General features: G+C 45.4%; 1 protein-coding gene across 1 annotated transcript; it reads right to left on the bottom strand.

Moving 5' to 3' along the window:
* Positions 1–265: 265 nt before the first annotated feature.
* LOC139050342 (lipase member M-like) lies at positions 266–19,665 on the bottom strand. Its single transcript, XM_070526577.1, has 4 exons — positions 19,657–19,665; positions 17,374–17,584; positions 7,966–8,083; positions 266–431 (listed from the first exon to the last, which is right to left on the bottom strand). The coding sequence occupies exons 1-4, from the start codon at positions 19,663–19,665 to the stop codon at positions 266–268; spliced, it is 504 nt and encodes a 167-aa protein (XP_070382678.1).
* Between the last annotated feature and the right edge of the window lie 2,533 nt (positions 19,666–22,198).

Raw genomic sequence — 22,198 nt, 5'->3', positions numbered from 1 at the left:
CGCCGTGGCCAGGATTCGATCCCGCGACCTCGTGCTCAGCAGCCTAACACCATAGCCACTGAGCAACCACGGCGGGTAACGTTTAGCATTTTTAGCTGGTGGGAAGCGGTCACCAGAAAAATATAAAAATGTGCGCGTGTCAATATATTCCGTAGAGTGCGTTGCAACTGCGTACTTTATTTTCAAGGTAGTACAGTGCAAAGCAGAAGGCAACAATGCCCGGTTTGACCTCTCTGACAATTTAAACTATATAGCCCCCTCTCTGTCACGAGCAGCGTACCTTGTCATTGTATTCCGGCCTTGTGGAAAGGAGGACGAGGCTAGAAGTGAATCCTTGCGAGAATGCCAGCAACGTCACTTTGGTGGCGCCCGTGGTGTTTAGAACGAGGTCAATGGCAGCGGCGACGTCGTAACGGCCGATCTCGTTAAAGCTGAAAAGAAGATAGCATAATCACGAAATAAGGAAAAAATAAATTAGGCACTTTCGCCTGAAGGGCCAAAGATCGAAAGCCACAACGAGCTTCTGCAACGTTGCAAGAATAGCAAAGTTGTGCCTGGACCCCTTCCACGGTGTTTTAACACCACGAGGGAGCGACACGGCTTGGCTTGGCTTCGGCAGAGCAGACGGAGAGGAGCGGGACGCAGCGTCCAGTTGGCTTCGTGGTGTTTGCATTTTAAGGCACTGCGCGGCCCGGAGCCGTAACCATCTGGCCGCGCATGCGTCGTTGATACCAGGACAGCACGACCACGGCGCTGCAAACGAGTCTCGAGTGTCCATATATTTGCCATTACAATTAAAGTGGGCAAAGCTGGATTAGATAGAATCTGAGATTAGCATGTTTGAAGGGGACCGCGCAAAACGTGGTAGAGGCCAGTGAGAAACAAACACACCCACTTGCTTGTCTCGCCTTTAGAGCAGTTCTTTTCGAAGGTGCCGCACTGAGTTGCTTGGATTCAGAAGTGCGATGATTTATTCGAGAGCACTGTTTCAGACATGCAAGACGAATGTTTAAAGTTCAAAGTCCAAAGCGCAGTAGGCCGCATTTTCACACGTTGGATTCGATTCGAAGGTGTGTGCTGACTCGATAAATATAAGGATATATGGGCGATCCACGTCACGAACTTACCCCCCCCCCCCCCTGCTCCCACTGTAACGGCGTGGCGGCTAGCGCCACAGGTCCGAATGTTTTTACTTTTCCGCTGCAATAGTTTTTGTCTTTTGAGATCAGTGTTTCGTGTTAACAAAAGATCTAATATTGAAGTAACTTGTCGTCCTGATGACACTGAGTACGTCTTTGAAAATTGTGTATTGCCTACTTTAACTTAATCATTCCTGCAGCCGTCTTTTACTATTAAACAAGGTTAATTATTATCTTGAAGTTTTGGGGCATTTAAAAACAAAATCGCCTGTGGAAGATAGCGTAATTATTGTCCTTGTGCTGAATTATTTGAAGATGCCGACGTTACAATCACGATACATCGAAACGCGTATTCATCCAGTTAACCGAAACTCACTAACTAACTACTTAAATATTTACTTCACGGCACATTTCGCAATTTACGAATCGTAGCCGGTGAGCTTACAAGACGTATCCAGTTGAAATGAATTTCCAGGATGAAAGCAGCTTCGAGATATTGTTTCCCAAAGTGTGCGACGCAATACATTGGCGTTCTAGTTACTGTTGTGCTTACATGCGTAAAACATGGTTTTGCGAGAATATAGGTAGAACAACAGTGCATTTTTACGGTGAAATCGATGGCGCACGTGTTCAGACTGGTGTCATTCTGGAAATTCACTCCAATTGGATACACCTGGAAAGCTCACCGGTTACAAATCGTAAATTGCAGTCTATGCTGTAAATGAATAAATTAGGAATTTAATTAGATATCTAAAAATGATTGAAAGATGTGTTTCAATTTCTCATGCAGCAATGCCGCCTCTCTTAATAATCCAGCTCAAGGACTAGAAGTATGTTGTCTCCAACAAGAACTTTCAAAAATTACGTATAACTTAAAGATTATGGCCACATAGAACGCAAGTTCATGAGCCTTTACTTCAGGATTGTTAACAGAGATGATTGGCATTAGGCATTTGTGTATTTTGGCTTCAAAAGTAAGCGCACTTACGTGTCAGCTCATTTCGTGCATACTCTGACGAAGATGAGATTGTATGCGACAAACACGGTGTGAAATGTCATTGCAGAGATCTAGGAATAAGAAGATGTCATTGCTCGAGAAGAAAGTGAAACTACGAAACTTTGCCACCTTGGGTGACTCATGAAAAGTTAAAGCATGGCACCTCACGAATCCCGAAAATTAGCGAAATTGGCAACCAGGCAAAGCCAGGGAAATCACAGATTGAACGACTGGAGTTATTAATCCCTGCTAGGTAGAGGCGATCTAAATAGATTGCATCTACGCTATTCGTTGCAAGGTAGATAGCCTCTACCTGAAGAGGTAGGGGCAATCAAGCGTTGTTATTATATTCCGAAATGAAACGCACGGCTTGATAAGTAACCGGGCACCTAAGAGAAGCTATCGTCTAGGACCACTAGCTAATTCCACCAATGGGGCGACATCATGTTGAACCGAGATGAAACGACACCATGGAATTTTAGAAATACGGAGCGTGAGAAAGCTGAGGAAAGCCTAAAAAAATCCAAAATGCACAATTTGCACTTGGGCTTTTTGAGTGTGTGCGTCGGCGTGTCTGTGCGCCTTTCTGTGCCCTCGCCTTCCGTGCTAACCTTGTTTTCCTATTTCCCCCTGCACGGACTGAATAGTACGTGGTTCTATCGTGAACACCCACTGCTACTCGACCCGCTGCCCTCTAGCTAAATGTCAACACTGAGTAGACCTCAAGTGTCAAGCACGTAATGGCGTTTGCGAAACATTAATGCTGGCACCACTACTAGTTGCGAGGTTCCTTCCACCACCTACTATTTCTTTAGCCACAAATTGCACTAAATTTCATTACGGCAACACTCCGCATTCGTTTCATTCTCAGCATTTCTCGGTCTTTCCTTCCTTTATGTAGGTACAGGTTTGACTTGTTGAATTGCCACTAATTCATTACTCGTCACTTCGTGAAGCACCATTATTTTGGAGGTATTTCGCATTAATGGCACACATATTCGCAGGCCTCTGTAACTGTCCCATATTTTCCTCTAGTAGCGTGAAGACCCCTCATGTATTAACCTAGAGACCTTTGTTACCTCAGTGGCCATTTACCGTAAATCGTGAACAAGACTGAATACGCATGCTTGCTTCAAATGAAAGTGTTTTTTCTCGAGCTCTGTGCAATTTCGGCCTTTAGGGGCGATGAGTACTCGGTTTTCACTATACCGCGTGTCCCAACTAACGCTATAGCAAAGCTGTTCAACAACACCAGCGATCACGAAAAGGTTATAAAAACAAGATGCACGATACAACTACAAAACCTGCGGTATTCGCTCGTCAGAGCTCTGGCAACCTAATACCGTAGGTCTTCAGATTGTATCTGGTAGCGTGTTTTAAAGCGATGCTATCTTTGCCTCTTCTCCAGCATTCCCGGGCGCTGCTGTTGCTGTGCCATTGCTCGCGTGCGCTGCTTTACGCATCACGCCAACCTGCAGCCCCATTCCAGAGGGGACGCTCATAGCATCTATCCATCCGTAACAAGAGCTTGGTGGCGCGACACACCACTCTCTTCCAAAGAGGACGCTGATAGCATCCATCCATTCATCCATCCATCCCGGCGGGTGCCGCCATACTGCAGCGTTTCACAGTTTGTGCGTGTGGCACGTGCTGTGCTTGCTTTCCTATGCGATAAAACTGAATATGCTAAGCTGTGGAGGTTGCGTGCTGAGTTGTCATAGTGTGCGGTATCATATGTCGCTTAGTGTGTGGCAACGAGGAATACTTCTCAGCGTTCGCAGGGACGGAGGCGCCATGCTACACGTCACGGGAACCATACGCAGACTTCGCGGTAGCGCCCCTAGATGGCGCAACGTGTCCAGAAAGAAGCGTGACAGAGGAGGCCGTTTTAGTGCATGCCGTGTTTCTCAGCGTTCGCACGGGCTGGCGCCAAACGCAGGCTTCGTGGCTGCGGGTCTAGATGGCACCCAGTGTTACTAAGGACGCGCGAAAGAGGAGTCTCGCTGCGGTACACTTTTCATACAAACATCGATCGTTTTAACGGTACCAGTACGTGTGTCGCTATGCTGATTCAATGCGGACGCATTACGGTCGACAGTCATCGTGAGATGGGTTCTGCCGCTTTTTATCCGCACGCTTTGACAGCTCAATTTTATGCGAAGCATATTACGAGAGCTCAACCCAGCTCCTCAGGCGCGGCGGTGTCGCCTTGAAACCACGTGACACCGTGACGTCACGACAGAGGAGAAGTGGCTTTGGCTCAACTCTTGCAAGACGGGCTGGGTGGGAATCGAACCAGGGTCTCCGGAATGTGGGACGGAGACGCTACCACTGAGCCACGAGTACGATGCTTCAAAGCGGTACAAAAGCGCCTCTAGTGAATGCGGTGTTGCCTTAGAAACGAGCTGTTTCTAAGGCGTGCGTCTCTTGCTCAGGCGCACATTTCGTTGCCGCGCCGAACGCTGCTTTGCTCGACGCTCACCGCGTCCAATGCGGGGCGCGTAGTCGCTGCCCTGTAGCCCATTGTCTTACACCCCTTGGCGGGGCGACGGGAACGCTGTCGCGTTCCACTCTTGAAGGCGAAGCAGTAATGCATGAGTTGTTTCTTCGTCTAGCCGAACCAAATATAGCCAAGCAACAGCAGTTCACCAGGCTAAACAGTGGTTCAACAACTAAAATAAAGGCTAGTATGCTTCGCATCCTGGGCTTAACCTTACCTAAGCCACAGCCATTTTTTTTATGGCTCACATTACCATCGGCACCCAAAGGAATTTCATCAGTATCCTTCTTGTGAAAGTGAAACGCGGATGCATTTTGCACTCCGTATCTTTGCGGAGACTCTTGAGTTCTTGTTGATCTTCGTAACTAGAGTCGAGCTCGTTGCGCTGTTGTATGTTTCATGTACGTAGTCAGCCGCGCCGGGGCCTTTTATTATCAACATGGTATAGTTTCGAGAACGGGCTCCTTGTTTTGGATTTTTGTGTTATCCTGCTCGTCCCACATTTTTTTTCCGCTACCACTTTTTTTGCCCTCGCCGTCCATCTCCCTCCACGTGTCCTTACCCTGTCATAGTTCGGTGCGAGGATACTGTGATATGTAAAATGCAGCAACCGCAATATTGGGAAGAACGCAAGAAGATGGATGAAAACACCATCCATGCATCTCGAGGACCAGCGAGTAAGAGGGTTTAACAAGCGCACATCACATAACAAACGACAAATTCAGGCAGACAGAGGACAACCACAGGGTAAGCGCTGATGCGGGATAGCATTTCGCCTTTGTCTGCCTTCTTTCGTCCTGAGGGATGATGCGTGTTTTTTAAAACTGCAGGTACAAGGAAATTATACAACAAACACTTTCCTTTGAGGAAGATGGAAAAGTTGGAGGAAGCTACTTCTATGGCGGGCCCCCTGCAACCCTCTTGACTGTACGACAGAGATGGTCGGCATCACGTAGCTCTATGTGCTAACCCAAAATTAGACAGTTGTGCGCTTGACGCAGTACCCTGCATATCGTGTGCTACATAATTGACGCCAAACTTGAGTATTACAATGACATGGATGGTAATTCAATCCGAGAGTCTTGATTACAAGAACTTGAGTGTCTGCGTCTACTGCACACCCCTACACAATTCTTTCAGTGCATATAATAAAGTATGTAAACTCACCATCGGTAGTTTGACCTTTTGTTTTGCACAGAGTTTCTGTTACACCGCGGAATAATTTTGATCACGTTGTTTATGCTCTCTTATTTAGCACCCTAAATTAAATACACTGATAACGTGAGCAACATTTTAATGCTTGCTAACGCTAGCCTGGTTCATAGTAAACACTTTGGCGAAAAAACAGGTATGACCTGCTGTATCTCAGAGTACTGTAACAAAAAATATTACTAAGAGACTAATGCAGAAGTAATTCGCAATGAATATTATTTAAACACACATGAAATTACGGAAGTACAGATAGAAAGGTTCGAGTATAGGTGTTCTATGCATCATGTAACCACGCAAACAACAACGACCAAAGAAGGAAACACACAAGACAGGCGCGGATTTTTCCTGCTTTGTCCCTTGTTGTTTGCGCGGTTACATGATGCATTCCAATATCGACCACGAACTAGCCCGCCTATCCCTGTTAAATGTGTTCTATGCATCGTGCCAGAAAGGAACTTCTCACTCCTGTCGCGCTGATATAAGCAACGAGGGATAGTATGAAAGTTAATATGGACACACGCGTGAAATTTAAAACATTGGGTACACTCATGTATCCACCTAAAAACCTTTGCCAAGCATGTTTTCAGGGCCGAAGCGGGTTTCATTCTGGCCCAGAAAAAGAGCACTATGCCATAAGCAGAGCTGAAAGTGTTCTTTCTGCCACACTCATGATAATATGAGTGGGGCAGAAAAACGAGGAACTTTCCTTGAGAAAATGAAAAATAAAATGGCTCCGCGAGCTTCGGTGGAGGCCTTAATCTTTCAGCGGGATCACCACATTTTCAGGAGAGAAGTGTTTCGCCTATTCGTGAAGTTTCTGAGCTGCCTCGATCTATTCAGCGAGTGATAATGCATAGCAAGTATTAATAAACGCCAACTCATCTAATTGGGTACGGGGCAATTTTGTTGGAGGGGTAGAATTTTACGTGTGATAAATATAATAGTATTGATCTCTACGGAGCAGCGTTGCCTGAATGCTGCTTGCACTGCGTTTAACAGGGAAGCTTTAGCTCGGGGATGACTTGGATTTTCCTGTACAAATACATATGAGATTCAAAAATTCTCTGACGAAAGAACCGCTCGACCACTTTGAATGTCGCGTGTTGCATTCGTGAGAGAAAGCTAAATTTTAGTTACTGCAGGGAGCGGTGCCTAGATTTAGGAGCTCATTTTTTTACAACAGGTGCCTAAAACCGGTAAACTTGAAAAGCCTTGAAGCAGATATTGCAGTTCTCTAAGCTACATCCGTTAGGGCATCTAAGGCGGACGAGTTTGGTGTGTGATTTTTCAGCTTGGTTGGGATTGTCGCATTGTTGAGGAGGTTTTGGCAAAAGTGCGCCTCACAAATTATGATATACTTCAGAGTCACGTACATTATATACATGTTGTGCGCCTTAGATATCTTAATGGGAGCACTTTATATAATTATTATATCGTTATTTCTCAGTCAATTACATACAGAGTTGAAAATGTGGTACTTGAGTTTGCTTCCTGGAAACTCAAGCACCACGTGTTCAACTCTGTAACTCAGTGATAAATAACGTTCGATATCTGCAGTAGGGAGCCGTGCGAGATTCTCCTCACCCGGTAAGGGCTATGGCCCAAAGGGGCTTCTTGCACCAAGCGTAGAGGGTAGCCAGGATAACAGGTGTCCTGCAATAAGGACCCACCCACCCTCTCCATCTCATCCTACCCCTTCTGTTATTCTCTTCTCCCTTCCCTTGATTAACCAATAAAATTTTTCTATTTCTCTATTGCACTTGAGTCTTTTTTTATTTTTCTCTTTTACAATATTGCGGTAAGAGAATCGAGGGCCGAAGCGAAAAAAAAATCTGGTGCCTATAATCTTAGATTCTGACTTTTTTTAATACAACAGACCACATCAAATTCGGTGCAGTGAATGAAGAGAGAAACGATTTTTCCGTTGCAATCTATTTAGATAACAGCTGCCATTGATTCTTTGACATGAACAGACGCTCGGGTGGAGTGAATTGTCATTATGCCCCAGCTAGGCTAGATCAAATCATGGCTAGCGCCGTCCTTCTCCTCCAGCTCAGATCATCAGAGTTGATCTTTTGTTCTACAATGGCGAGAGTAATAAGAAGAAAGCCCCTTGCCTCCACTGCCAGTACCGGTCGTCATTCTGCTGCAGATTGTAGATGCTGCGGGAGCGGGCCGCAATCTCACGCGTGTTCATGGCCCACACGTCGAAACCGTGATCAGCCAGGATGTATCCTGCAATTTATAAACAGACATGTCGACATTCCAGACGTCTATTCACATTAACTTCGAATATGAGACTTGGAATACTCAGCGTAACGTTTAAGCAGAAACTTTTACGCACGTCAATAAGATGAAAGCCTGGTGCTTTACGTGCCAAAACAATATTATTATAAGGCATGCTGTAGCGGGTGACTGCGGGAATAATTTAGACCACTGGTGTTCTTTAACATGCACCCAATGCACGTAACGCGGGCGTTTGTTTTTGCATTTCACGCCCATAAAAATGCGGCCGTGGCAGATGCATTTCATCCCACGTCCATAACATGCACGAAACGGCAGGTTTCACGCATGAGCCAGAAAGCTGCGGGGTGGTCAATGGAAGTCTCCGTCTTTGCTTAGGTAAAAGAAGGCAAGTTAACTCAACTGAAAAGAAAAAGTCATGCACATCCCGTGTTTCAGTGCGAGAGGCATCGTCCGTAGTGAGCTCTCAGCATAGGACCCGAAAAATGACCAGTAATTCTAGACAGAAATACTTCAGCACTTGCTTCTCTAATTTCGCGAGGACAGACGGGAGCTGTAACAGATCAGCGAACGTCGAATGCTGAACACCGAATGAAGCCGGCGGTTGTTTGATGAAAGGAAGATCGCCATCCTGGAACATTTTTCTCTGTTCTCTTGATGTCACCCGTTATGACTTTGTTTATTTCCCCAATCTTAGGGGATCATCAAAGGAGATGCGGTGAAGGCGTGGAAGCTGGGGCCCGTAACGACGGGTCTGCAGGACGTAACAGAAAAATCCCTGCAGCAGTTCGTACAAGAGTAGAGTACAATGGAAAAATCTGTGTCTTGATGAGGACTACATTGTAGTAGACCACGTAGTTCGCTGTTTGGCAAAAAAAAAAATCGATTTCAAGGGACCACTAGCCTCGTTTCTTTTGTTGCAGGTCTCGTATATCTAACAAAGGGTCACCGGCAAAGGGCAAACATCGCTTGCGAAGAAAACAAAAAAAAAACGTTCTGATATCGGCCCCAAGTTCCGCACGTTCCTGACGTAAGAGCTTCTCCTGATTGGCTGCCATTCGGGAGCCAACGAATAACTGTAGAGATAGACGTGGTAATGAGATTATTGTCTCGTCAATGGCCAATAAATATCCGCGTTTCCATAAGAAAAGTTTTGTGAATGCTGACCCAAAATTTTCTCACGTTTTATTTTTTTGAAGCGTGTCGCTGAAGTGAGACAAGTAGATGAAATTTCCACTAAAACTGTCAAGGGAATTTTACGCCCGCATGTTGCAACGCATAATACAAGCTAACGTAAAGCAAATAATTTACATAGAGGTTTCAAGTTAGTAATAATGTCTGTGCTTGTAGGTGCCGGATAAACATGAATTTACGAACACGGTGTAGGTGGCTTTCATTAATTTATTTATGTATACTGCAATCCAGACTGGGGATTTTGGCAGTGTGTGTTATCAAATAAGACTTATTTAATAATTTACATATGTTTAGGAAATGCACATACAAATTACAGCATACAAAACAAACGATAAAGAACACAGTTTTACGACACTAGTTTCAAAGCAAAAGTGTCAACACTTGGTTCAAGAACTTCATCATTAGTGAGGCTGTTCCACTCGTTAACGACGCCAGGAAAAAAAGAGTACTTGAAGCACTCTTTTCCGAACTCTTTTTCGCATGCGGGAAAGGCCGTTCCTATTAAATTACGGCTTTGTCTGGTATCTAGCCTATCTGGATGAAAAATACGATATCTTTGATGTGTCATTGTTGTAGTGCCCATTAATTAGTAGGTAAAAAAAATTAAGAGCGCTACAGCGATTACTCTGGAAAATAGATAATTTTAGCCTTGGTCCAAAGAGTTGTTATTGATGAGGAGGAGGAATAAACCTTTATTGTACAACCAGCACTTCGTCATGGCCGGGCCTAAGCCTCCCACGAAGGGACGTCGAGGGCTTGCCTCGCCGCCGCCTCTCGGGCGTGCTGAGTCGCCCAGGTTTGGTCGTCGAGGGCGGAGCTCCGCAGAGCCCCATGCAACCTCGACGAGAGAGTCGTGGTGTTAGCCTGTGTGTACTGTGCTGGGCACTCTCACAGCATATGCGGAAGCGTAGCCGGGTGAATGCCACATCACCGGCAGTTGGGGGTAGTGTATACGTCTGGAATTATAAGGAGGAGGCGGGCGGGTGAAGGGTACGTGATTGTTTGTAGCAGACGCAGGGTGGTAGCCTGCGCCCGGTTGAACTTGGGGTGAGGCGGGGGGAAGGTTCGGCGACTGAGGCAAAAGGCCTTAACGAGATCGTTATAAGGAAGGAAGGCAAAAGTGGAGAAGGAAGGCAAGGAGGTTAACCAGTTTAGCTAAACCGGTTTGCTACCCTAAACATGGGAGCGGATGGGGGGGATGAAAGATGTGGACAAGAGATAGAGAGCACACAACACGGCACACACATCGTTAGTTACAGTCTGTCACTCTTGCGCGGTACGTGACATCACTGTCACAGCCGCTTGTCCAAGCCCGTCTCCTTCATATGTCATATATCTTAACCAAAAGGCCCGTCTCGGCCTTTTGGCTAAGATCAAAGTGGAGATCGTTATAAGAAATTTTGTACGCAATGCGGACAGTTGTCCTTCTTTTTGTTCGGGGGCATATTCCGTATCTTTTCTCAGTTTCAGTAAACGGGTCTCCGATTACAGAAGCATATTCTACTGTTGGTAAGACAGCAATATTGTACGCTAGCAATCCAACAGCAGGGTTTGATAGATTTAACTTTCCTCAGCGAAAGAAATTTGTTTAGAGTCATGTTAGCAAGCTCAGCCGCTCCAATATCTAGGTCTTTCTGTGTGCCTTTCTATAGTTGGCCTGCATTATTCACCTACCGTGTTGTTAGTGTTAAGAAGACATTCCAACTGGTCTTGAGAAAACAATTTACTGCTGCGCTTGTGAACGTTCACTAATCGAATTTATTTGTTGATGCCGCAGTGATGCCGCAATTGCCGCAGTGCAGTGATGCCGCAGAATCCGCAGTGCTTCAACTGATTCAACTTTTCAAGTGGATTTTGCAGAGAATTAGAAAACATAAATTTTGTGAGCACAATCTGAAGCCTATTATTGACAATTGTGTTGGGAAGCAAAATTACAATGTGAAGGCAACCGTTGCTTCATCATGGTCAGAAAACCTATACGTCATACAGCGAGTCTCGGTCACTTGCATGTAGCTTGTGAATAATGAACTACTTTCTAGAAAGTCATTTTTTGAAGCAAGTTCTCTATCTTCTAGGTCGCTCAAATATCAGCACTTGTTTATTCAATTCACTGAAAAAGACGCTGGTCACTGAATGGGAAACTTTGTCGCTAAAGGGACAAGACAGTCGCCAAATATATCGACAAAAGTGCTATAATGGCAGCACTGATTACAGACCGGTAGTACATAAAAATCGAAGCTGATTTTGTGCTCTCAAGGGTGGTTGGGTTAAACGGCTCCAACAAACAGGGGACGAAGCGAGCGGTGGAAGGCGAAGCTTGTTTTCTACTGCCCGGCGACAGCCTTCCTTCCCCAATGCAAGCGTTCAAGGCTCCTCCCGCACACGCCGCGGTTGCTCAGTGGCTATGGTGTTAGGCTGCGGAGCACGAGGTCGCGGGATCGCATCCCGGCCACGGCGGCCGCATTTCGATGAGAGCGAAATGCGAAAACACCCGTGTACTTAGCTTCAGGTGCACGTTAAAGAACCCCAGGTGGTCGAAATTTCCGGAGTCCTCCACTACAGCGTGCCTCATAAACAGAAAGTGGTTTTGGCACGTAAAACCCTATAATTTATTTAAGGCTCATCCCGCAGGCGGGTCGAAACACGCAGAAACGTCATGCGTAGTGCTGCCGGCCTAGCGTCATCTGCTACAGAATGTGGCGGCAAGTCCTGGAAGACAGTCCTAGCTGCCTGAGCGGAGAATACGTAGTAATATACGTACACTTAGGGGGTCGCTGTTTTAAAAGTCCACTGGGCTTTAGCTGTTTTGTTGGATTTTACACCGTGCAGACGACGGTTCCCGCTTTTGAAAGTGGGGGGAGGGGTGCGTCCTCGGCCCCTTGGTAGATACGCGTATAAGTGGTGATTTCTCTAAAATTTTACACAGTTTTTGGAATGAGTTATTTATAAACCGGAAATATTGATTATTTGCCATATTATTTATTAACTCAGAGACAAAACCTTCAATTGAAAATTTGGAGATTGCATTGAGAAACATTTCAAACGCTTTCTCTCCATTAAGACAATCGTTACAGGTTTCATACCTGCGAACTATAAAAAAAGCACGCTATATCTAGAAATAGCATCACGTGGTTAGATGTTTACGCGCGTAGCAACGCAAGTGTCCCGAAAATTGTATCAAACGAATGATCGCTGCATCACGCAGACAGGATGCCCGAGTAAGGCGAAAGCGACGATATTGGACCAAAGACAACAACCTTCGTTTGACGAAGGCTTTGATAACACACCAAGAGACAGCTCCAATGGCCATGGTGCTCCTACCATCTGAGGTCATCGGCAGTTGACGTGCCCAAGTGGTCGAGGCTGTGCTGTCCTACGATCCCAGGTGCCCCCTGGATACCCTGTGCCATATAGTCTGCTGCCCGAAGCCGCCAGACTGGTGATGGGCATGTGCTAGCAGCCTTGCGTAGACTGCATTGCTGATGGCGTATGATAGCTGCGACGCGACGTTTACGCAGCGCCATTGACTTGTGACGGAACTGCGTGGACGAGAGCGTACTGAAGCCTCGAGTCGTCTTCCCGTGGACGCCTCTTTGTCCGCCAATCTGGCTTCTATGCTGATCAGGACTTTCGCGTGCGTTACAAGCGTCGAGTTCATCTTGCAAGGTTGCTGTAGAACGGGTAATGCCAGAGCGCAAAGCCCACGAATGGTTTTCAATTGCATCGTTTCTACATGTTGTTTTTCGTCACTTGGTAGGGTTGCGATGAAATTATGATCCCTCGTGTCTCCTGAGTCTCCTCTCCACGCCGATATTAAGGCAGTTGGTGGCGCGCCCACACTCACCGGGCTCAGCATATTCTCTGCTGTAGCAATAATATCGCGTGAGCTGGTGCAAGAATAAATCCGCACAATCTTACAATCTATCGCGTCACTGCTTCGCAACGTGTGACGCTTCTTACTGCGATAGCGGTTAAGTTCTCTCAGCAGGTTTTACCTTGTCCATCCGTCCCATTTGTCTGTCCATCTCTTCGACCGATGTCGCCGCTGACGGCGCAGAAAGGTAATTTTTGCCGTCGTCAGGCCATATCTTGTCATGCCCAGCACGGCCATATCCACAGTCCGTAGAAACATGAACTTCTTCACAACCACCTCCACTAGAATTTGAGCCCATGTGATTCGGGCAATAAGCATTAGGGAGTCGAGAGTGCAAACCACTGCGCTATCGCACAAGGTTGCTGACACTGTTGTGCAACATTTTGCACTACACGCCGGATCTTAGATCAGTGCAATCTGTGCTTGCATTTTGGGAGGTCAGAACGGGCAGCACTGTGGTGGAGGAGGATAATGTTTTAAGAGTAGCCCATCAAAATTGTCGTTGACAAGATGGCGGTGTATTTGGGTGCAAGTCTTCATTTCCATGCTCATGAAAAAGCGTCGGTGACATGAAGTGTATTTTAGAATAATAATCGTAAGCCTCAAACATTACACGTACTCACAGTTAAGGATGCACCCAGAAAAAGGTTCCTGCTGCCAACAGCGACTTGGCAGATCACAGGTTACAGCGACTTGGTCCGTTTTTTACAGATTAGCTCCCATAATTTACAGGTAGTGCTGCAGGTAGTACGTAGGGCTGCAAATGTATGGGGCAAATGAAATTTCTTAATTCTCGTACGTTGCACTGTGACATGTAGCTCATAAGATAACTTTATTAGGAGTTTCGGGCCTAAAGTCTATTTCAAAGTGCCAGGCGGGACCTTCGAAGCAAGTCATCGAGCCTTAATGAGATAAAAGCTTTAACACAGAAGGTGCCTCGTTACCTGCGGCCAAAATATTGACTTACAAAAAAAAAAGAATTTAGAAATGGCGTAGGGAGAAGTCAAATTTTATGGTCATCTAAACTGCCACATGGTAGTCACGCCGAGCAGGTACGTGTTTGGAAGTTGTCATACTGAACGGTTAAAAAAAATTGTACACTACAGAAGCTATAATAAAAATGATGAATCAAGATTATCTGAATCAAATATATTTACATAGTCAAATGCTGATGCGCCGAGAAGAAAACAAAATATGTGAGCGCAATATTGTTTGAGGAAGAAGCAAGCAACCAGAACAATTACAACAAATTAGAGGCTGGTATTCACTGAGGGAGAATGCTGCTGTCGTAATAAATGAGTTTAGAGCCAAAGGAATCGATGAAGTTTCTACCCTTTTCTTTCTTTATTAACTTCTTGGAAAACATTTTGGGATTCCTGCAACGCAGACCAGTGTACCTCGGCAGACATTAGGACCGCTAGACCAGTGCGTCCATGACAGGCTATTGATGTAAAAAAAAGAATACACGTGATGGTTCCAGAAGAAAACGTTCTTAAAAATGCGAAAAGCTGGTGACGATCACTGAAGAGCCTTGCTCAGAATTCCCCTGTCATTTTATTTATTTTTATTTATTTTATTTATTTCAGAATACTGCAGGCCATTGCTTGGCCCTAGCAGGAATGAATTTACATTGTTACATAACCAAGAGAATAAAATTTATACAATGTTAGCAGCACACATATATCAAAAGAATAAACCAAAAGAATAAAATTGTACAATATTAGCAGCATACGGATAACAAAGAATAAAATTATACAATATTAGCAGCACAAGGATACAAAACATACATATCAGGTAAGTAGACGCCGATATGGGTAAGTATATCAGGTATCAGGTATATCAGGTATCAGGTATCAGGTATCAGGTATATATCAGGTAAGTAGGCCCGATATGGGCACATAATGACGTCTACTTAGAAATGCAAACTTCTGAACTTGTCATGGCGGAAGTCTAGGTAACGGCTGCATAATGCCTATCAGGGCTTCGTAAAAATGCATATAAATTCGAACTTAAGTGAAGAATTTGCTCTTTAAAGTGTGAATGTCGCAAACGTGAAGAAGGTATACATTTATTAAAGATATGGCTGCTATTAGTAGGTTAGCAAGGATATCATTGATCAATCCTGTTGGTGTCGACTAAAAGTCATGAAACCTAAAACATTGTCACAAAGAAGTGAAAAAAGTCGCACTTTCCACCTAACGGCGAAGCATCGATTGTGATAACAAACTAGTAGGCAGCTGTACGAAATAAGGATGCTTTCGTTATCGGCCGTATAAACTTGTAAGCAGTCGCTTGCTAACTAGATGAAGAAGCATTGTGTCACGCTTGCACAAACAAACATGAACACATCTCGCTCGATGACCGTGAAAACTCGCTGTCAAAACACTGGAGTGAGGAAGCGTGGTTGCAGCAGCGAGCGAATTGACCTTCGTGCTGCCTGCCGTCAACGCGAACTAAGCAGCGCATACAGGACTCTGTCCCCGTCGCAGGTCGCTTTCAAGAGCATCCGCGGCCGCACGCGCCGCAGCAGCTGCCGGAGTAAAACGCGCCCCCCTGCCTCCCCTTCCCTCGTAGCCTTGCGCGCGACGGAAGACGGTGCGCTTCCTCCCCGCTTTCCTTCCTTTTGCGCGCGAGAGCTGCCAACGTCGGCACACCCTTGCACGCTGTCACTACACCTACACAATACGGCGCGCGGCGGCGATGTCATCGCCCTTCGACTTTAATTAATGATGGGGTTTTACGTGCCAAAACCACTTTCTGATTATGAGGCACGCCGTAGTGGAGGACTCCGGAAATTTTGACCACCTGGGGTTCTTTAACGTGCACCTAAATGTAAGTACACGGGTGTTTTCGCATTTCGCCCCCATCTAAATGCGGCCGCCGTGGCCGGGATTCGATCCCGCGACCTTGTGCTCAGCAGCCTAACACCATAGCCACTGAGCAACCACGGCGGGTGCCCTTGGACTTTATACGGAACCTTATGGCGACGGCGACGCTGCTATCTGAGAGACCACGCGCAGCTGACGCCAGCTACGCACAGTACGAAGGTGAAATGAATTTTCTGTCCCATTAAGACCACAGACCTATATATTTTTCGTTTGTTCAGCTCAAGATGAGCAATTATGAATTACTGAGAACGCTCTCGCGACCATAAAATCAGCCACTAGCGTTGATGGGCCCAGCAGCTTTCGATGACGCTGCATGACGTCATTGCGGAAGTGAGAGTGAGCATTTTTTTGCAGTTTTTGACACGACAGTGTAAATTTCTTCCTGCATGCAATGCAGTAAGATTTGCCTCACGTAATCACAGCAGCCTCTACGAAAGATCGGCAACGTTTTGTCATTATGTTCGAGAAGTGTTTCAGGGCCCTTTGAAAAATAAGCTTTAGCTCGGGGTCATCTCCGATGTCCATATTGTAACACAGGTAAAATACTGAAATGCTTTTGTGAGACAACCACTGGACCAACATAAATGAAATTTGTCGCATATAAAACAGAAAAATGAGAAATGGCAACTCTAGGAAGAATTGTGATATATGACTTCAATAAGTTTCCAAAAAGTACCAAAACTTTACATGCTAAAAAAATTCAACTTGACGTTTACGAATCCATAACCTTGTAACGAAAACAGATATCGTAGTTCTGTAAGCTACATATGTTAGATATTCTAAAGCCAAATGCGATATGCGAGTTTATAGCTTACTTTAAGCTTCCACATTGCTAACAAGTTTTGCGTGCTCACAAAGCAATGATATATTTCTGGGGGCTGCGTAATGCAATATCTTTGTCCGCATTAGATGACTAATAATGCGCAGTTTAAAAATTGAGATATTGTTTTTATTTGCTCAGCTAAAAAATTGGAAACTTGACACTTGAGTTCTTGAAATTCTCAGAAATTTTTCTAAAAGAAGAATAATATGAATAGAAACTTCTCTTTCTAGACTTTCTAGATTTTTGTTTTATATGCAACAAACCTCACCAAACTCAATGCATTAGTCGGGGACAAAGGTGATTATTCGTTCCCGTGTATTTAGATAAGAGCTCCCAAACTAAAGGTTCCTCTTAAGACTATACAATACTGCATTGCCAGTTTAATTGGAAGAGTATGCACTTTTTCATGCAGAATTTTATCTTTAGCATGTTGCTGGCGTCATGTTTTCACTCATTGCACATTATTTAGGACCGAGGAGCCCTTACAGGAACATGAACTTACCTGGGCTCTGTGATGGGAAGTTCAGGAACCACGTGCCACATTCGGACAATATGCCCGGCACTAGTAGGATAGGGTTGTGATGCGGGGCAAATAGGTTTGCTCCGATTCCTTTCTTTGGCGCGGCTACCCGATCCGCTTCGAGGACGTATCCGTCTTCTGTGGTGTACTCGAGTGTCTCGCAGGAATAGCCGAAGTCCATGACTAGGTCACACTGCAAGGGAATTCCAGCATAACGTGCGGGGCAAACACTGTGCTGTGTGAGTGAGTGATTAAGCGCCTTTGTTATAAGTTGAACGAAACAAAAGCGAGATCAAGTTTATTGAATAGGAATATAATTAGACAAATCATTTGTGCGGAAGCGTGGAGGAAGATTCCTGAAAGAAGAGCTGACACCAACTGGAGTGTAGCATGTTGCTGCAAATGAAAACCTTTGATTGTCCTCCTGTTTCGAGTTTATGATTATTTCGCCTTCGCTCTGCAGTATGCTGATCTCCTGGTTAGGTCATGTGGTCGAGCGAACAGCTCGGTATGACACTGTTTCGCGAATAATAATGCGAAGCGTTCTAGTTCAAGTCAACTTAGTGTTCGTCATACGTAGTTTATCTGACCTCTTTCACGATGCAGCCAGTAAAATAAGAGAAACCGCAGTTTTGATAGCCAACGTAGGTGAGTTGTGCGCTTTCTGCCTAGAAAGAAAATGAGCTGAGCTTCACATATAGCCATGACTTTAACGCGCCTCTAGAGAAGCTGCTTTGCATAAAAAAATGCAATGGACACTTAAGACTGCTTACGCGTCGGAATGCAAAAGCATTAGAGTCTCTTTGGGGAAATGTTTTCGATTGATGTAGTTCACATGCATTAAGGATATTTTTGCTGATTCGGTATGTGTCCTTGCGTATATATTGGCCACAGACCGGCTCATTTTATAAACTCATGAAGTGGCGTCGAGAGTCCATCGCCGTTGAGAGAGCGGCGATGAAATCCGAAGAGCAAGTGACACGCCCGAGGCAGTGCATTCATCTTATACACTCGTGACGTGGCCCCACCTCCTCCCCATTGGCTGTGCCGGCATGCGCCCTATGACGCAAGCACTAGGCCACACCTTTAGGCAGGCAGATGGCTGTGACGTGACGTGATGTGTGCAATGACCAACGGGCTAGGCACATAATTAAGGCCCAACCACTGGTACGCGTCAGCACGCGTCGGCACGCGCCGACAAGCGAACGCGTCGCTTCGCGTCGATAGGGGGAAAAGTGCGAGCAACCACTGGACACAAGCTCTAACGCGCGCCGACGCTCGCTCCTCGGCTGCGGCGCACTGTTGCTGGAACACTTTGTATTCAACCATCAATGTCTGGCTTAAAACAGCCTGCTCTAAACTGAACTTGAAGCAATAGGTTAGTGATATGTATGATCCTTTGGATCCAAAAAAGAAACACTTTTGATTAATGAGAATGTACGCCTGTCGAAACAGTTTCTTTCTACCTTTAATGTAACAATAGTTCACGAAATATCGGCATCAGCGCTCGCGCGTCGTCTGCCTAGAAGATCGCTTGGCAAACACCTGCACGGCCATGGCACATCGTATCAAAAGCTGTGGCAAGACTTCATTTTTGGTAGCTTATTGGCACAGCCAAATTTGTAAGAATTAGGTGTGCAAAGTGTCATTGAAAAATCTGTTAGAAATATTGTCACGCAGTAGTGACGGTTAAAAATGATGCAGAGTAAAAACTGGGAGTTACAAATTTAACTCTTTATTGGGTGAACTTGTGCCAAGTAAGATCAACACACAATTGCAATGATAGTGGCAAGCAAAGTCGGCAACCATCGAAAATTTCCTCTGCGGGTCAAGCGCGTCGGCTTTCCTACATCAGTGACTTAAGTTCAGCTTAATCGCTGGTGTCCACGCGCCTTCCAGAAACTATTGTACAATTCGTGTCGCGTATGCAATCACATTATACAAGGCTCGTCGATGACAGACTACCGACAGAACCATCGATAACATTCGCGAAACTTCTGATACGTGCAGTCACATCCTGCACCGACCGATAACGTTTAATATTTGTTAGCCGGTGAAATACGGTCACCAGATACAGACAAAAAGTATCCATGTGAATATAATTACGCTTGTTGGTGCATGAAAAAAAAAAAACGTGAAGAGGTGGGTTGTGAGAAAATCAGCAAAAAGAATTGAAACACCTCTAGCACTCACAACAACTTCTAGAATAGGTAAAATTTACGTAATTCGTAGCTTGTCTCCTTCCGATTCTCTATTGTGCCATACCTTGCCCATGGAGCACCTCAATAATTGTTCTGCGTTATATTGCAGCATCGACACCGCATCGGGAGGCCTTCACATTGGGTGTACTGCTAGAAAAATTTCCACTGTGTAAAGGCCATGTTCTATTGTAACTGGTTTCAACATGTCAAGTCTGCCTTTCTCGACATTAATGAAATGACATGGCGTCAGATACAAAAAGCTTGAGAACCGGAGGGTTTATTAGGTGTCTTTCGTTGCCCTTTGCCAAGTCGTACTATTGAAGCACTTATTGGAATGTAATGGGAAAGCTCATTGACATAATATAAGAAATATATACTAAACAGGTTATTTTCACAATTTATGCACTTCAGGTCACCACAAAAATATACCAGTTTATTGTTTTCAGCCTACTAGGATGTTTTAACTGAGAAAGACATCCAATTTCTTCTGTGAGACATGCAATAATTGCTGCGGCATATTATTTTATTGCACTACACTGCATACAGTAACCAACCATTGTTAAAACTAAAAAAAAATATTACCGCAATGCATATGATCAGGCACATAGCATTTAATTGCACTTTCCTAATTCATGCCTTTTTTAATTGCACAAAAGCTGCTGCAATGAAATATTGTATTACAGTCGAACCCACTTGTAACGATACCGTTTTTAACAATATATTGGTTATAACAATGAGAAGCAGCTGCACCGTTAACTTTTGTGTTTTTTATGCTGAAATAATCCATCTACAATGCTACGATCCCGCATTATCGGTTATAACGATGAAGTCTAGCTGCCCGGTATCCGAGTCAAAAGGTAGTGAAATGCGAAATACTTGAAAAGAAAAAAAGGAAACGACGAGAAATTCGAGCCGCTGCACTATGGCCCCCTCCTGGAACGGCCGTTGCGCGCGCGTTTTCCAAATTCCAGCCTTCTCCGCGCGCCTCTCTCCCCTCGCCCTTCCACTCCTCCGAACACGAATGGGCTGCGCCCATAGCTCTACGCCGCGCCACCCTCCGAAACAAAAATGGACCGCGCCAACTGCGCTGCTCGCATCTTGCTCGCTTTCTCTTCATTCAGCACAGTTCTGCAAATAGCCCCGTGTTCGTCTTTTGCGTCGAAATCGGTCCTGGTCATTTGCTTTCTCCGCCTCTTTTGACTCGCAGCCGAGTCGGAAGATGACTGACCCGCCCGCTGATAATCGGCAATGCACCACGTTACCAGTGAAAAGAAAAGCGCACGGCTGTAGATTTGGAAACTAAGTGCTAAGTGCTTCTGACCGATGAGGTGATGGTCGCGAACGTGCTTGCATCGGAAAGCGACGGCGACGACGGCAGCGATGACGCAGTAGGGTAGGCTGCCTCAACCTTCTCTTCACAGGAGGCCCGGCAGATGATCCAGTCCCTCCTGGGCTTCGTTTTTGTGAGGAACCTTCCGCTGCACTACGTGGCGCACCTGGATAACTTGCAGAAGGACGTCGGCAGTCCTTCAGGCCCAGTCGTTCGGCAGTCGTTCGGATGTCGGCAGGCCCAGTCGTTCAGCTTTACGGAATGTATTTATTTCAAGCGCATATGCTGTACATTGGCATCATGTTGCAGTGGAAGTGTTAACTTGGTGATGAAACACATTCTGCGAAGATGCATTAGGAACTTCGGTTTCAGTGGATTTTATTCCTGACTACAGTTTATAGTATCGCTGCGAGAAACATTTTAGTGGAAGCTTAAGATATTTGGGCAGTTTAAGCATGCCGACGGCACAAAGAACTGACGACACCTTTTCCGCAATGAATACCATCTGCTCTTCGCATAAACAAAGAAAGAGATCAAAAGCCAATTACAGTTTCATGGGCTCAGTACGGGCTGCTTCACAAGCAGGCATCGAAGCGATCCTGGTATACGCGGCTGCACGCACAGATCTTGCATAATGCAAGTCCTCCTATGCATTGCACATGGTGCACATATTGCAAACAGATCTTTTATTTTTGCAGTGCTCAAGTATAAGGACACACTGACTCAAACATGACTGCGCTGTGCCATGTTTCCTTCAGGGCATCAGCGTTCTTGAGTGCTTCACGAACGATTTATCCCCAACTAACCTAACCCATAAGACGCATGAAGTTAAAAAAAGTTAGTGGTGGAGTACAGTTAACTTCTGAACTGGATTCACATGTCGAATAGAATAGCGCACTGTCAGCTGAAACGGACAGCATGGCTGATGACGTACGTACTTCCCATTGTTCGGCTACTAGTGTCTTGCGCTTTCGAAAGTTATATTTGCCCTTGGAAATAGCGCAGAGTCCGCCTGTTAAACTTGACTCACCTGAGACTACACGGAACACGCCGCGGTTACCCACCCGAAGTTCCACACGCTTCATTCACTACATTACACAACACACTAGTCAGGAGGTCCATATTTTAGATCGCTGCAGCGCCACACCGAAAGGAAATTAATTTTATTCGACAGAATTTCTCAGCTGGGCTCGTTCACTCGTGAGTTACGATCTCCATGGACGCGCTAGGCCTACGCGTAACGTAAACAACATCGACCGCAGGCGACTGCTGATTA

The sequence above is a fragment of the Dermacentor albipictus genome, chromosome 10, assembly GCF_038994185.2.
Source record: "Dermacentor albipictus isolate Rhodes 1998 colony chromosome 10, USDA_Dalb.pri_finalv2, whole genome shotgun sequence".
In the NCBI taxonomy this organism is placed as follows: domain Eukaryota; kingdom Metazoa; phylum Arthropoda; class Arachnida; order Ixodida; family Ixodidae; genus Dermacentor; species Dermacentor albipictus.
The sequence above is the reverse complement of the archived record's forward strand: the minus strand, read 5'-3'. Positions and strand labels throughout refer to the sequence as shown.

Excerpts from the sequence above, each read along its gene's own strand:
- LOC139050342 (XM_070526577.1), bottom strand. Across the intron at positions 8,084-17,373 it reads CTTCCCATCACAGAGCCCAG|GATACATCCTGGCTGATCAC; the intron begins GTAAGTTCATGT and ends TATAAATTGCAG. Across the intron at positions 432-7,965 it reads GACCGGTACTGGCAGTGGAG|CTTTAACGAGATCGGCCGTT; the intron begins GCAAGGGGCTTT and ends TCTTCTTTTCAG.